At 39.6% G+C, this 17,375-nt stretch overlaps 1 protein-coding gene across 4 annotated transcripts in view; it reads left to right on the forward strand.

Annotated features, from left to right (window-relative positions):
- Positions 1 to 17,375, forward strand: part of TMTC4 (transmembrane O-mannosyltransferase targeting cadherins 4) — a 63,932-nt gene that overhangs the window by 26,234 nt on the left and 20,323 nt on the right. For all 4 annotated transcript variants that reach the window (XM_074910908.1, XM_074910918.1, XM_074910927.1 and 1 more), the window contains 6 exons: positions 6,297 to 6,394; positions 8,497 to 8,589; positions 13,290 to 13,451; positions 14,208 to 14,410; positions 16,107 to 16,278; positions 16,362 to 16,493. In XM_074910908.1, coding sequence (XP_074767009.1) covers positions 6,297 to 6,394; positions 8,497 to 8,589; positions 13,290 to 13,451; positions 14,208 to 14,410; positions 16,107 to 16,278; positions 16,362 to 16,493 — 860 coding nt within the window. The remainder of the gene's footprint in view (positions 1 to 6,296; positions 6,395 to 8,496; positions 8,590 to 13,289; positions 13,452 to 14,207; positions 14,411 to 16,106; positions 16,279 to 16,361; positions 16,494 to 17,375) is intronic.

A 17,375-nucleotide genomic window follows, 5' to 3' on the forward strand; every position in this document is an offset into this window, starting at 1 on the left:
GGGAGCCCAGAACTGGACACAGTACTCCAGATGTGGCCTCATCAATGCAGAGTAAAGGAGAGGGATCTTCTACCTTGGCCTGCTGGCAATATTTTGTCTATTGCAGCCCAGGATACCATTAGTCCTCTTTCCTACAAGGGCACATTGCTGGCTGTTGTTCAACTTGGTGTTACCAGGACCCTCAGGTGCTTTTCTGCCAAGCTGCTTTCCAGCTGGGTGGCCCCCAGCATGTACTGGTACCTGGCCTGGGTTTGTTCCTCTCCAGCTGTTTGTTCCTCTTCCCCTTGTTGAACTGCATGAGGTTTCTGCCAGCCCATTTCTCCAGCCTGTCAAGGCCCCCTCTGGATGGCACCATAACCTTCTGACACATCAGCCACTCCTCCCAGTCTTGTGTTACCTGCAAACTTGTTGAGGGTGCACTCTGCCCCATCATCCAGATCATTAATGAAGATGTTGAACAGGATTGGATCCAGTATTGACCCCTGGGGTACACTGATAATTACTGGCCTCAAATTAGACTTTGTGCAGTGTGATCACCACCCTCTGGACCCAGCCATTCAGCCAGTTTTCAGTCCACCTCACTGTCTGCACATCCAGCCTGTACATCAACAACTTCACTATGAGAATCTTATGGGAGACTGTGTCAAAGGCTTTACTGAAGTCCAGGCCTTTGATACTGTCTTCCATAAGATGCCCATTGTGGGTCCCTTATTATTTCTCTTTTGCTGCATTCTTTTACCATCTTTGAGAGTCCATGCTTAAGCCTGGCTGCACTTGACATGCTGAGATGTTCCTGGTGTCTGAGACTTGGACTTCATAAGAAGCAAATCTGTTTCTGCAAGCTTTGAATGTGTGCCTATGGAATGGCATTTGATTTTTTTTTTTTTTTTTTTTTTTTCTTTTGGTAGACCATTTCTCCAGTTTGTCAATGGAATTCTAAATCGTCCTTAGTATGCTTCCTGGCCATTGCAGCCTGGCAGCACCTCTGGACTTAATTCGCATATTCCTTATTCCTTAAAAATTCCAACCAAATTTTTAAAATTATCTGTTAGAACCAGACAAAGGAAAGACCTAATCCAGAATGTATCTTTGCATTTTTAACAATGAGGTTTCTATTACTCCTAGTGTAGTCTTCCAGCTGTTATTTGTACCCAGTCTATAACAACTTCATGCAGCCCATATTTTTTCTGGCATATTTCACACTGTCTCCCTTGGTATTCTCATGCCTTTGTAAAGTCAAGGTATAGGATGTGTACAGGTTTACTTTCATTGGGAAGGCCCTTTTTTCTTCTGTCCAAGTCAGAAATTATACCTAGTTTAATATAAATGGCTAAAATATGTTTGTGGCAAACAATCACATCCTTTTATATTTCAGAGGGTCACCTAGAAAATATTTTGCCTAAGTGGGGTTTTTTTCTGAGTAATTTTGACCAGTCAGCTTAGCTTTGTTTCTTTATCTTATCCTTTTGTATCCTTCTTCCTCTTTAAAAGTAGGCATGTAGGCATTGTTTTATTTTATTTCAAACTTGTGGATTCTTATGTTTTTTATGACTTCTCAGAGATAACAGTTGAGATTGCTCTGGGTTGTATAGGACCTGTTGGAGTGAATTTAACCAATTGTAATTTAAAACAGATTAAGTTCTCTATAAAGTCTGTGTCTTGTAGTTCACTGTTTTTCCTTTTGTTTTTGCTTCCTTTCTGTTTGTGTTGTGCTTGCCATCTGATTGCAGCTGACCTCTGAAAAAATGAAGCAAAAAGGCATAGAAAGCTTCTGTTTTCTTGGCATTGTCCATTTTCCTTCCAACTCAGTATTGGAATAAGTCCTTCCTTGCTGCTCTTCTTCTTACTAAAATATCTATGGAATTGTGGCGTTTATTCTTTACTTAAATTACCTTTTCTCAATTTGTGTTGTAACCTGTCTGAACTTGTTTCTGTATGAGTCTGCTGGTGCTAAACGTGTCCTTGATAATTTGACCTAGTTCCATTTTTTCCTACTGCTCTTATGTTTCAAATCATCAAAGCATTTGTGAATTTTCACTTGGTCTCTTATCATATATGCTTCCCACTGTCTTCCATGATAAGATAGTTTGTATTTGTGTACTGAATACTGCTTCTCTGGGAAGTACTTAGTTGTCCTGACTTCCTTCTGCCAGAAATTTATTATGGGAAGAAGTCTCTCAGGAAAAGAAAGTATATTTCAGTAAACTTAGTGAAGTTCATTGGCTTTGTTCACTGTTCTCCCTTTTACACTCACTAAGAATGACTGTCATTTTGTGAACACAGTAAATTACTTTGCCTCCCATCTTTGCATTCTCTCAGCTACTTTATTTCTACATTTTTTTTAAAAAACAGAAAAAATTCAAAAATTTCAAGAACTGGCTGAACAGTGTTGTATTGCAGAGTCTGAAGAGCTCAAGAGTTCCTTCAAGGGATGCATGTAGGACAGATTCCTTTTATTCTTAGCAATAATCTTAGAATGAATTTTGAAGCCACTTCCTCCATGAATTGTACTCCTCAGTTGTTCTTCTGTATAATTGATTGAGCTGGAGACTCCTCATTGCATTTTTTTAATTGTTGCAATTTTCTTTATTTTAGTCATTCTGTATTTTGTATTTCCGTGTTTTTAGTATTGTTGTGTATGACTTCTTTCATTCAGAAAGCTTTATTTTAACTTTACAACATCTGCACCTCTGATGTTAAGTCTCACCTCACCTGTGAGGACATAATTTGGAGCAGAGGGAAAAGGAACAACTGCTCACTAGGTATTGCAGTGATCAATCTCAAACATCTTAGCATCCACTCTGAAGCTATAATCTTAGGTAAGAAAGGACTGCTAGAACCAACATCAAAACATGTTCTTCCACATATTTTTATGAAGACTTCTGATCTATGCCACAATAGAAGTATCATAGAATGGTTTGGATTGGAAGGGACCTTAAAGATCATTTAGTCCCAACCCCCTGCCATGGGCAGGGACACATTCCACTGGGTCAGGTTGCTCAAAGCCTCGTCCAGCCTGGCCTTGAACACTGCCAGGGAGGGGGCAGCCACAGTTTCTCTGGGCAACCTATTACAGTGTCTCACCACCCTCACAGTAAAGAATTTCTTCCTTATATCTAATCTAAATTTATGCTTTTTCAGTTTAAAACCATTACCCCTCATCCTATCACTGCAATCCCTGATAAAGAGTCCCTCCCTATCCTTCCTGTAGGCCCTCTTTTAAGTACTGGGAGGCTGCTATAAGGTCTTCCCTGGACCCTTCCCTTTTCCTGGCTGAACAACCCCAACTCTCTTAGCCTGTCCTCAAAAGGGAGGTGCTCCGGCCCTCTTATCATCTTCATGTCCCTCCTCTGGACCAGCTCCAACAGGTCAATGTCTTTCTTATGTTGGGGACCCCAGAGCTGGACACAGTACTGCAGGTGGGGTCTCACAAGAGTGGAGTAGAGGAGGAGAATCGCCTCCCTCAACCTGCTGGCCACACTTCTCTTGATGCAGCGCAGGATATGGTGGCTTTCTGGGCTGCAAATGTACATTGCTGGCTCATATTCGGTTTTCTGTCCACCAGTACGCCCAAGTCCTTCTCTGCAGGACTGCTCTCAATCCACTCATCTCCCAGCCTGTATTTGTGCTTGGGATTGCCTCAGCCTATGTGCAGGACCTTGTACCTGGCCCTGTTGAACTTCATGAGGTTTTTGCAGACCCACCTTTCAAGCTTGTCAAGGTCCCTCTGAATGGCACATCCCTTCCTTCCAGCATGTCAACCGCACCACACAGCTTGGTGTCATCAGCAAACTTGCTGAGGGTGCACTCAATCCCACTGTCCGTGTCACCAACAAAGACGTTAAACAGTGCCGCTCCCAATACCAACCCCTGAGGAACACCACTTGTCACTGCTCTCCACTTGGATATCGAGCCATCGACCACAAGTGTTTGAGTGTGACCGTCCAGCCAATTCCTTATCCACTGGGTGATCCATCCATCAAATCCATGTGTCTCCCATTTAGAGACAAGGATGTTGTGAGGAACAGTGTCGAATGCTTTTCACAAGTCCAGCTAGATGACATCAGTTGCTCTTCCCTTGTTCTCCAACAGTGTAACCCCACTGTGGAAGGCCACCAAATTTGTCAGGCACGATTTGCCCTCAGTGCATCCATGTTGGCTGTCACCAATCACCTCCTTATTTTCCATCTGCCTTAGCATAGTTATTGGGAAGATCTGCTCCAGGATCTTGCTGGGCACAGAGTTGAGACTGACTGGCCCGTGTTTCCCTGGGTCTTCCTTTTTCCCCTTTTAAAAAATGGGGGTTATATTTGCCCTTTTCCAGTCAGTGAGAACTTTGCTGGACTGCCACGGCTTCTCAGGTATGATGGACAGTGGCTTAGCCACTTCATCTGCCAGTTTCCTCAGGACCCATGGATGCAACTCATCAGGCCCCATGGACTTGTGCACCTTCAGGTTCCTTAGATGGTCTCAAACCTGATCTTCTCCTACAGTGGGTGGTTCTTCATTGTCCCAGTCCCTGCCTTTGTCTTCTGTGACTTGGGCAGTGTGGCTGGAGCCCTTGTTGGGGAAGACTGAGGGGAAAAAAGTCATGGACTGCCTCAGCCTTCTCCATATCCCAGGTAAGCAGGTTTCCCGTTTCCTTCTGGAGAGGGAAATCTTTCCCTAGTCTTCCTTTTATCACCAACATACCTGTAAATGCTTTTCTTGTTTGCCTTGACATCCCTGGCCACGTTTAATTCTCTTAGGGCCTTGGCGTTCTTAACCTGATCCCTGGCTGCTCGGGCACTTTCTCTGTATTCCTCCCAGATTATCTGTCCTTGCTTCCACCCTCTGTAGGCTTCCTTTTTATGATTGAGCTTGTCCAGGAGCTCCTTTTTCTTCCATGCAGGCCTTCTAGTGGTTTTACCTGACTTCCTCTTAGTCTGCTTCAAAATGAATGAGCAGACCAATGTCAGCAGGTCCTTTTTACACCTGTGGTTATGGTTTGCATCTGACTGAAAAACATCTGAGCTAGTATATTAGTTTCTGTTTATAATCAGTGAAGAGAGAGATCTACTTCTTCGAAAGGTGGACTACATTTAATTAGGTAACTTAATCCCTAAAGGCATCCTCTTCTCTCAACCTGTCAGAAAGGAAGCCTAGCATACTAGTTTAGGTGTCAGTGCCTTCTGGTGAAATTAATCTTAATTCTTCCATTTATCATTTCCATAGACCATTATTGCAGTTCTGTTTAAGTACTGAGGGTCAAACCTGCATTAGCAGTAGGGAAGAACTGCTCTAGAGATCAAGGAAAGTAAGAAAGGGATTCAGTCAATGAATGTAGAGTTTAACTTTGTTTTTTCACGTGCCAAGTTAAAGATTGATTCTTGTGATGCCTGTAGAGGCCATGTTGCTCGAATCAAGAAACTGCCTCTCAATGGGCAGAGTGCTTCCCTCTGTTGCTTGCACCTGTGGAGTAGAGGTTGCGACAGATAGGTTTTTATGTGAAGTGCCCATGTACTGTGTGTGTGACAGTACCTTGGCTGAAGTAGGGCTTATTGTTATATTAATCTCAGAAATGCCTGCTTGTAGTACCCAAAATCAGCTACATGGTGCAGTCTTTAAAGACTCTTTCTTTGAGTAGAAGCTGTAGTTACTCTTGATCTCTTAACCCCAGAGTTCCTCACCCTGCTGTAAAACTGCTTCCTGAGTGCAAGAACTAACTGCTTCTCTGCTCAGATGCTGAAATTTTTGAGCTCCGTGGCATTCCATTGCAGTGCTAATGAAATGACATGAGGTACTTGCTAAATGCAGTAGCCCTGGAGAAGGAGCTCATTGTGCCTTTGTAGATTAGACTACAGTTAAAACAGTTTGCGTGTGTGATACTTCATGTGTAACCGTTAGAAAGAATTTCTTGTTCTTATGGTAGCTTGGAAGAGAGTGGCGAGCAATGATAGAGCTCTAGCTAAAGATGATAAATGTGTCTAAATATTGGAGATTAACCTTTGCAGATCATGAATTGTGGAAACTTGTGTGAAGCTTCTGCCATCCTAATTAATCTGGCTAAAACGTCTAACAAATAGGAAGATTTCTAATGTCTCTGAGGCTAGAAACTGACTTCAATAAAGGGACAAATGCCAGCATATTGCAGGAGGTGTCCTATGCTTTTTAAGTCTGTGTATCCAGACCTTGACTGATAGAAAAGATTGTGAGATTAAATGCTGTCTATTTTTAAAATTCTAATTCTAGTTTAGATTTCTAACTTTACCTTTAAATGTATAAACCTAATGTGATGGCATGCTTTATCTTGACAGATAAGGAAGGACATAATTTTTCTATATTCTGGGTGCTGGTGAGTGTTATCCTAGGTGCAGTAGCCATGCTGTGCAAAGAACAAGGAATTACAATACTGGTAAGAATCCTCTTATTGACTGAATTTTGACCTCAGCATCTGTCAGGTGCAGTTATAAAGCCTACAGAGATGAATCTTCTCCACAGCTAATTACATGCACACCTTTTTGTTCTGTATAGGAAACTAGTTAATGTTGACAAAAAGCAGTATTCTAGTAGATCTGTCTTGATTGTATCCCTGACAATCTGTTGGAATTCTTCATTTTATCTTTTGTAAGCAGGTTGCATATATCTGTTCATTTTTTTGCAAAATTTAAAAGATTTACAGTATTAGTTTCAATGCATATCACATTCGTTGGCCTTGTTTTTTGAATGTAATTGTTGACATAGCAGAACTACAAACCTCCCGTTGAAGGCTTACGAACAAAGCTGTAACTGGGGGAGAGCATTTTTATAAGCTCCATCCTCTTGCTTTTGTGAACAGTTAGAAGTAGGGTCATTGTTTATGCATTTCTAATACTGAATCTCTTCCTCCTGTCCCTTATTTAAGGATCTGACAATGCAAATAGATATAATTACTGTTCATGTTCACTGTGCTCTTGCTTTTTATTACTTCAGTGAAGGCATTCTGTTTTGGGTGACCAAATCAGCCACCTGAAATGCTACATCTGTGATTCTTACTTTTTATATAGCCATATATCTTTGTAAAGAAATTTGATTTATAGCTTCAACTGACATAAAGCAACAGAATCAGAAGAATTCTTTGCAGCAAGGGCCCTCTTGTCCTTGCTAGGAAAAAACAGAGGAAATTACAAAAAACTTGCTTTAAGACATTATTTTTGGATAGATGTTTGTAGAGTGATGTATTTTTCAAAGGTGTTTGTAAGGAAAACATAAGGAATTATCTTAAAACATGGTGTGATCATTTCCTTTAGTGGTATGAAGTAATTATGTGAGCTGGCAGACACAGAATTTTTACTGGATCTGGGTTTTTTATTTGTTTGCTGTTGCATTGCTTGGACGATTATGTTTATTGTTGTGCTGAGAGGCATGGGTCAGGGGGATGAAGGTATAAATCAGACATTTAAAGATTACTTGTAGGCTGAATGTATTTTTTGGCAGGATTCTTGCTTTCCATGCAAGTGAGCCAAAAGACTTCTAACTGCCAGGCAGCCTTTCAACATGGAATCACACCACTCTCTAACCTATCTTCTGTCTTTTCCCTTTGACTGTTAGAAAGAGACCTGTGGTCTCCCAGTGTACTAAATCTTTGCCTCACATGGAACTATTTTTACTGTCTTTTTTCTGTTTAGTCTTTAGAACACTGAGGTAATTTCCGAAGTTATTACAATATAGGCTAAATATTCAAGGATTGTCATGGTTGGTGATTGCTGAAACATTGAAGGGAAAATGTTAAAGTTGGATTTTGCTGGTCACCTCAACAGAATTACCTTTGGGTGCATTTTAGTTGCTTGCTTGGGAGTAGCGTGTGCAAGTATAGTCCTGCAAAGCACTGAATATGCTCTAGTTTTATGTATAGTGGTTGATGTCACATAGAACTACATTATTTTTTTTTCCAGCAACTTTCACTGTGTATATTGGTGTAATTTCAAGAAAGGCAAGCCTGATACCTCTGTTAAATCTTTCTGAGCCTTTGTTTGTTTGTTGTGACAATTTATGTAATTTAAAAATAGTATTTCTGAACTGTGAGTCAAAAGATACCATGCTGCACAGCAAAAAATAAGTAGAAGGCTTAAAGAAATTTACCGTTTGACCATTTACACAGCATTTACACTGCAGAACTTTGGGGAAAGAAGACAAAGCGCAGAATACTGTTGAGACCATGCATATGGGGTCTAACTTGCCGGTATATGGGCTATTCCATGTAGCTATTCCATGTAGCAGGAAAAGCCAAAAGGCTATTCCATGTAGCAGGAAAATCCCCATTACAGTAACAGGATATTCTACTCATCTGAGCTCAGGTTCTCAATTTACCATTCTGCCATCATTACTACCAACATATCTTCTCTACTTGTTTGGAATCAGAAATAAGATGTGCAATAACTCATGGTAGAAGTGGAATTTAAGATGTATGTAAATAAAAAAATAGTTGTGGTTAGCTGCTCCATCTTATGATCTTATTTTTTTCTCTTGGTTGCTTAGGGTTTGAATGCAGTGTTTGATGCACTGGTGATTAACAAGCTAAATGTTTTGGAGCTTATTCAAAAGTTACTACATAAGGACAAGTCACTGGAGGTGAGTCCTCAGAAGTTTTGTTATTCTGGCCATTCAGTCAGTCATATACTAAAAGATAAAGTACAATTTCTGACAGTTTTGTTGTTGAGAATTAAAAAAGCCCATAGAGGTATTTTCAGTCAGCCTAGTAAATCAATGTGCTGACATCTTTGCAGCAACATGAGTAGTAATGGGATAGCATTAGAATTGCACTGGGTAGTGAAATCCATTCCACGCTTCTCTCAACAGTATGTTAAAAATATGATGTGCAAGAGCTGACTGCTTGATGCAACAAGTTCTTCAGGGTCAGTAGACAGACACCTGAAATGGTTGTTTAACACAGTTTGGTCAGAGTAAAGAGAGAGATTTATTCAGCTTCTCAAATGAGATAGTTAGACATTTGAAAAAGTACATTAAAAAATATTATGTCTACTTTGCCAATCCTACGAAAGTATTATGCTGGTTTTTTTCAGAATACAAATTACCAAACAGGAGACAGTTCCTAGTAGCTTGGGAGTTTAAAATAAAAACTATGTAAGCACTGATAGTTGCTAAGGATAGAATTTCTTACTATTGTTGATATCACTTTATCTAGTATTGGCTCAAGTGGAATCTGGCACCTAGTATTTGCACTGGCATACAAATCACAGAAACAAACAGCCTCAAGTGAATGATTGATAGCAGCCAAATAGACCAACAGCCTACTGGAACATCACTACTGTTCAACAATTAAATCATTTGCCCCTCCCATTTAAGGTTCAGCAAGGCAAAGGAATATTCATTGTTCTTTGCATCAATCAGTGGTTTCACTGTAGAGAAGTCTTGCTCGTGCTTCTGAGTAGCACAAGTCCTTGGGGCTTTTAAATTCTTTTGTAAAGAGCTAAGGGAGGAATTTCAGGAGGAAATCAGTGAAAGTGAAATCTCTAGAACTGAAACAGTAGATTTGACCAAGAACAGCTAAGTGAGGGGTGCAGGAGTATTTCAGGCAACAAATAGGAATGCTGGAGAATTTTGCTATATAATGAGAGTAACATCGACTAGCATATGACAAGGAAAGAGTTTGGAGCTGTAGTGGACTAAAGCAGAGCCAGTTCAGAATTAACGTGATGGAAATAAAAGGTAATAAGGAGTACCCTGGGAATAAGTGGCCAGTCAGCTGCACATCAGTGCCTGGTAAGATCATGGAACAAATCCTCCTGGAAGTTATGTCAAAATGTATGAAAAACAGGGAGGAGATTAGGGACAGCCAATGTTGCTTCACCAAGGGCAGATCATGCCTGACTAATCTAGTGGCCTATGATAAAGTGATTGCATCAGTGTACAAGAGAAGAGCTGCTGCTGTCATCTAGCTGGATTTCTGTAAGGCCTTTGATATGATCCCCCACAGCATTTTTGCCACTTAAATGGAGAGATATGAGTTTGACTGATGGACTGTTAGATGGATAATGAATTGGCTGGATGTCTGCATCCAAAGAATTACAGTCAATGGCTCAATGTCCAAGTGGAAACTGTGATGAGTGGTGTCCTCAAGGGTCCACACTCAGACCAATACTATTTAAAATCTTCATCGGTGACATAGATAGTGTGATTGAGTGCATCCTCAGCAAGTTTGCCAACAACACCAAGCTGTGTGGTGCAGTTTAGGGAAGGGATACCATCCAGAGTGACCCTGACAGACTTGAGAAGTAGGACAATGTGAACCTTATGAAGTTCAACAAGGCCAAGTGCATTGCACCTGGGTCAGGGCAGTCCCCAATATTAGTACAGTCTGGGGGATGAACAGATTGAGATCAGCCCTGCAGAGAAGAACTTGGGAATAGTGGGGGATGAAAAATTGGATATGACCCTGCAATGTGAGCTTGCATCCCAGAAAGCCAACCATATCCTGGGCTGCATAAAAAGAAGCATGGCCAGCAGGTGAAAAGAGGTGATTCCTCCCCTCCACTCCACTCTTGTGAGATTCCACCTGGAGTACTGTGTTTGGCTCTGGGGTGGATGGAAGACATGGATGGACCTGTTAGAGCGGGTCCAGAGGAGGGTGATAAAAATGGTCAGGGGGCTGGAGCACCTCCCTTGTGACAACAGGCTGAGAGAGTGGGGATTATTAAGCCTGGAGAAGAGAAGGCTCCAGGAGATCTTATTGCGGCCTTTCTATATATAAAAGGGACTTACAAGAAAGATGGAGAGAGACTTTTTACCAGGGCCTGTAGGGATAGGACAAGGAGCAATGGTTTTAAACGGAAAGAGAGTAGATTTAGATTGAATAAAATGGAATACAACCTTTTCAGCTGGAAGGGACCTACAGTGATCATCTAGTCCAACTGCCTGGCTACTTCAGGGCTAACTAAAAGCCTCTTAAACACTGACAGGCTTGGGGCATCAACCACCTCTCTAGGAAGCCTGTTCCAGTGTTTGACCAGTAATAAATTCTTTATAATGAGGGTGGTGAGAAACTGGAACAGGTTTCCCATAGAAGCTGTGGCTGCCCCCACCCTGGCAGTGTTCAAGGCCAGGTTGGACGGGGCTTTGAGCAACCTGGTCTAGTGGAAGATGTCCCTGCCCATGGCAGAGGGGCTTGGAATTAGATGATGTTTAGAGGTCCCTTCCAACCCAAATCATTCTGTGATTTTGTGAAATGTGTCAGAGTTAAACCTTTTTGGAGCATTACTCTTGAAACATGAAAAGCTCAAAGCATCATGCTTCCATTTTGTGACTTTTAAACAGCTGTGGTTGTAGAAAACATGAAATGTGTCTTTTTTTTCTTGTTTTAATATAAGTAATTCATTTTAGCTCCTGACACCTACACTTCCATGAAAAGAGCAGAACAGGTTTCTGTACCTAACATTTGTTTTGTTTTGTTGAAAGACAGATCTTAAATTTTCCTACTTGCAGATTTTTTTTCTTCTTGATTGAGACAGGTTTCAATTTCATGCCAGATTTCAGTTAACTCTAAATCAAAGATAATACGTTAACACTTCTTCTGCTTTTAAAATTCTGCCTACTAAGAGATTTTGTGGTGATTTGTGAAATCTGGCCTTTAAGAAGCTGCATGTACTGTTAAAAGAAATGAAGCCTGGGATATGTGGTTAATTTGTTATAAGGCAGTTACAAATTGTCACTATATTGTCCTCCTTCATACCACAATTCTCTTCCAAAAGCAGTTTTTAGGAATGGTTTTCCTATAATCCTAATTGTAGTGACTTTGGTTACTGTCATGTGTAAGTTAGAAGTAACTATTTGAGCACAAAGGCTAACTTATGTAAAATCAACATTACAAACTTCTTTATCCTTAGGCATTCAGTTAAATTTTTATGATGACTCCATTGTTGGCTACAAATATTAAAAACCCATCTGAATATTGCTTTTAAACTTGACTCTTTCATAATTTTGGAGAATAAATATGTTCAGTCAGGGTGCTGTTGGATGTCTGTCTTTGTGCAGTAAGCCTACATTTTTTTTTAAGTCTTCAGAAGTAACTAATATCAATCTTCTAAATAATTATGGTGGTGCTTGCTAATCAGGATATTGCAACAATAGGTAATAATAATCAGTGTGCCAGTTCCCACAGAAGACATAGAATTGATCATGTATAACTATCAGTAGGTTTTTAAAGGTAATAGAAGCAGAGCAGGCTAAGGGAGGAAGGCGGGAATAAAGGAAAGCTAATACTGGAGATCACATGACCATATTTTTTAGGATCCTGTCAACTCTTCCATGTAAAAATCCATAGTTATCATTTGCTAACTGGGTATGGAAGCTTGGATTTACATCTCAAAGCTGTGACAGGGATATCATTACAATTACTGATGATTCTGTTTCCAGTCTCTACTGGTGAAGCTTGAAGAACCTCTACAGTATGCATTGGTTTTCTTTTCATTTATGAAGCTGATGTGTGCTTGGCGGATATGTGTTATCCTTCATGGAGGAAAAAATGGAAAAGTCTGTCAAATTTATCTTCTATGATGTCACTTCTCTATGTTTTGTGTGAATTGACTTCTTTAGACCCTAAAGTGTATACTGTAAAGTATGCTATGTAAATCAATGGAGTTAATGTAGATAAAACGCAATTTTTTGTAGATCTTGGGTAATTTTAGCCTGACAAAAGTGATTTGAGTGCCTGTTTGTTAACAGCTTTTTAATCACATTAGTGATTGTGGAAATTTTAATTCGATTCCTACTTCCTCCCAGTTTCTAACTATGCAGTTTGCTTGTTGTATACATGTAATTAATTCTACCTCTAAAGAGACCTAAGTGGACAAAAACTTTCCATGATAAGCAGTCAACTGGATATAGCTATTTAAAACAAAGTTCACAAAGTAACCATCCTCCATTTAAAAAAAAATATATATCAATTTAATATGCCATATACTAAAGGCTGTATTCTGCTCAAATTCTCTGTCGCAAGTTGCCGTGTAAAATTACATCAGCTATAGAATTACTGAAGATTTGTAGATGAGAGACTTCTTGAACAAAAGTTTTCGGATTGAAAAGGAAATGAAAATGTTTGCAAAAGGTATTTTGCAATTAGTCAATGAAAGCATAGTAATGTTTGAGAGCTTTCTAGTAACTGCAAAAATAATAAAAATGTCAACTCTAATAGCAAAAATGCACAGGAATAGCTGCTTCTCTCTGAGACAGTGGTGAAAAGGATGTGAATGTAGTGGAGAAGAGAACAAAATAATGGGTTTTATATGAGGGATTTTTTTCTTTCTTCCCTGTAGAATGCTGGGCTGTTAAGAAAGGGGCTGCTTTTCAGGATAACTCTTCTGATGTCTGGAGGGGCCAGTATACTTTATATACGCTGGAGGATTATGGGCACAGGGCCACCGGCTTTCACTGAAGTAGACAACCCAGCTTCGTTTGCAGACAGTCTGTTTGTGAGAGTAAGTTATGAAGCTGCTTTTTTCTGGCCAGCTCAGAACATTTGTCTGTGTCATCAAATTGGATTTTCTTTTCTGTGCTTCAGAGAAACAATAAAGTGGGCAGTCTTTACATTTCAAGATATGTGATACTGTGATGATTTTCTGCAATTTTTAAAATAGTATACCTTGTATGCTCTTTGTATTCAATTTAGCATGTACTGCACACATTAAAGTACATTTCCATGTACTCACTATTTTTCCCATGCATGCAAGAATTTAGCTTTTGTTGGGTTTTAGCCCTTTTCCACATACTGTGTTTGACTTTTCATCCTTTCTTTCACAATTGAAGAAAATAGCATCAAGTTCTGGTCTGGTGCACTTGGAGTATGTCTTGGCTTTATATCTCTGACTGCATTAAAGCTCTTTCTGGAGATGGAGAATGAAGAGTGAAGACAGTGGGTGCTGTCTTGACATTTTCTCCTATTGTAGGACAATATTTTCTTCATGTGTGGATATTGGTTCGACAGCGCAGAATTATGTTTCCCTTCTCTGAATAGGAGAGCCACCTAGATATGTTTAAAAAAAAAATTAAAATTAATTTTACAGCTGTAAAATAAATGGATATGTAACTAGTTGTAGTCTTAACAGTATTTCAAGCCTCTATTGTATGAGACATATTTTGTGATAAGGGAAATGATAGCAGAGAGAAGAACTGGAGTTGCTCCCCCCTCTTAAGTTTAGTATCAAATAAATGTTTGTTTTCTTTTTGACTGACAGGCTATAAACTATAATTACTACTATTCATTGAATGCATGGCTGCTGTTGTGTCCCTGGTGGCTGTGTTTTGATTGGTCAATGGGCTGCATACCCCTCATTAAATCCGTCAGTGACTGGAGGATAATTGCACTAGCAGCACTTTGGTTCTGCCTAATTGGTCTGATATGCCAAGCTCTGTGCTCAGAAGACAGCCATAAGAGAAGGTAAGAGACAGTGATGAATTTTAAATGCCTGGCCAACTTGAGTACAGTATTATTTTGTTAAATCTACTACTGATAATTTTAACAATTCAGTGCAACCAGTGTCTTGCAAATGCAGTTCAAATAAATATTTATAGCTGTCATTACGGTTTTATCGCAATTTGGGCCCATCACTGTACATTGACTAGTGGGAAACAGAGTTGGAGGAGGAGTGGATGGCTGCTTTATTTTTCTTCTGAAATGGCATTTTGTGATCCTTAACACTGTAGGTGGTAAAAAGTAATATGTGCTCAGAGCAGAGTAGGAAATGATGTATGTTGTTGTTCCTCATTCTTACAAGTCATCATCTCATTTAATCTTCTCCTAATAATTAAAGAGAGAGGAGATGTCCCTTGAAACGAGATAGAAATGCTGGCTATGGCCATAGAATGAAAAAGTAAAACGCTGACGCATAGTATCTACCGAGGGAACAACTTGTACTTTACCCAAAGGAACTAAAAAATTTATTGTAAACTGTTCTCTCACTAAGGGCTTCTGTTTAACTTTTCAGGTTCTGTTCCCATTAATTTTATGTATAATTAATTTTTCAGTTCTTTAAAATTTTTCAACAGCTCAATCAGAGCAAGGTCATTCTTTTGTTCAGTGTTGAATATTTTCTTTTTCTTTTCTGTGGTATTCTGTAATTTCATCTCTTCCCCCCCATCCGCTCAAATGTTAACATCCCACCTGCCTTTCTTTCTGCTGTTCCTATACTCATTTGCACAAATAAAGTCATTTTGGAGAGGGGTGGAATTCTTGCTACAAGTCACATCATATGTTCTAGTAAAAACACACTCACCAAGTCTATATTTCTGAACAGATTTTTAGTAAAAAGTAAAGGCAGAAACTATAGTGAAGACCTAGGACTCTTGAGGATGATAAAAGAGTAAGAGGACACATCTGTGTTACAGTATAGAGATTTATTTGTAATAAATGAGAGTAGAAAACTATCATGCCTGTGACCTTTATAACAAGCACCTGACACAGACCTAGGGTTCTTATTCTCTTATGTCAGCTCTGTAAAAGTAAGGTACCTAGTCTCAGTTGTCTAAGCTCTGTATAGTCCCTGAAGAGTTACCTGCTGAGGATTATTCATCCTCACATAGGTACCTAAAACAAGGAACACAAACTGCCCTCAAGAAGTGCCTCTCTCTGCTAAATGTAGAATGAACATACATTACTAACTTCCAAGTGGTTAACCAGAATGGAGTCTACTATTGATGTATTTGATAGGAAAGGAAATACTGTCTCACTAGGATGTGTACCTAAGTTTCTTCTTCAACAGTGACCTGAATTTTCCCCCTGTTACTGTCTTACTAGTTCCGAAAATAGACAGGTAGCTTTTACCATTACTTTTCCTGCTTGTGTATTGTAAATAGGGATTATGTAATTAATGGGTAATAGGGCTATTTTCTGGCCTGGAAGCAGGAGCATTGCTCTTCTGGAAATTATAGCTAGGATTTCAAAAGTATCTGATGGAATGAAGTGTCAAAACCTCACTGAAATTTAATCTGATTTTGTTAGTAACTCTCAAAGGCTGCTTTTGAATGCCCTGTTCCATACACACATCCTTCTACAATGTTTAAAATTTCTATGTTAAGTAGAAAGGTACTTTTGTTAAGATTTGTGGTTAATTGGAGAATTTGTTTCTTGTTTGCAGAATTCTTACACTGGGACTTGGATTTCTTATTATCCCTTTTCTTCCTGCAAGTAATCTGTTCTTCAGAGTAGGATTTGTTATTGCAGAGAGAGTCATCTACCTCCCCAGTATTGGCTATTGTATTCTGTTTACATATGGATTTAGTCTCTTGAGTAAGCAAGCCAAGAAAAAGGTACCATCAAAAAATCAGTAAAGTTGATGATGAAGTGCTTTAACTGCATGGTTTGTTTCTTAACTTCTCTCTCTTTCCTTAAGAAAATTCTTGCTGTGGCAGTACTTGGAATCTTGTTGATAAATGTTATGCGCTGTGCACTCCGCAGCAGTCAGTGGAGGTCAGAAGAACAGCTTTTTAGGAGTGCACTGTCTGTGTGCCCTCTGAATGCAAAGGTAAGTCACTCATGTAGACTTTTAATTTATCTTTTTAAGTGTTTTGAAATTTGGAATAGAGGAGGTGTTATGCATAGCTAATATATTGTAGTACAGCATTACTGACAGTCTTGCTTGGTGCAAGAATATGACATTGACACGTCAGACACCTAAATTACAGTGGTAGCACAGTCAAAATACCAGTGTGCAAATTATAATACTGTAATTCAGAATTTGGGGGTGGGAGTAGGGAGGGGAGGGAGAAGGGGCAATACACTTCAGGAAAGGCATCCAGTCAAACTGGATATATTGCTAATAAAATCTACTAAACCAATTTTGCATATAATTCCAAGTTATTACAACAAAATATCGAAAAGAAATGAGTTGTAGCAATGTACTCGCCTGAATAACACTTTTGTTACGTTTTTAGAATCCTTTTTGTGTGCCTGCTAGTGATCTATATAGCCAACACAGCTAAGGGACAAAGCACCATATTATCAGTGTAATTGCAGGATGTAGGGGTGAAATCTTTGCTCCTACTTCTGCTCTTTTACAGTGGCTGAATGGGCTGGAGTCTTCAGACATGGTTACTGAGGAAAACTGCAATATTCCCTGCAAGGCTTAGTAAGGGAACAAGTAACAGGGTGGTACTGGATAGGATGTTTCACTGAGCTGACACCAGTTTCTGGCGTAGTAGACTGAATGTAGCCTGCCAACAGAGGTGACCTCCACAGCAGTCCTTTGATAGCTGAGAGCGTGATCTGTTGGAGCATACCACAGATCCCGGATGTTGTCTGAATTTCAGCAGATACTCTCTTTAAAGAGCCTAGAAATAGGAATGCACAGCTTGTTAATAAAAATACATTCATGTTTTAAAAGATTAGATTTCTGTAATCTAGAGTG

The sequence above is a fragment of the Athene noctua genome, chromosome 1, assembly GCF_965140245.1.
Source record: "Athene noctua chromosome 1, bAthNoc1.hap1.1, whole genome shotgun sequence".
NCBI classification, from domain to species: Eukaryota; Metazoa; Chordata; class Aves; order Strigiformes; family Strigidae; genus Athene; species Athene noctua.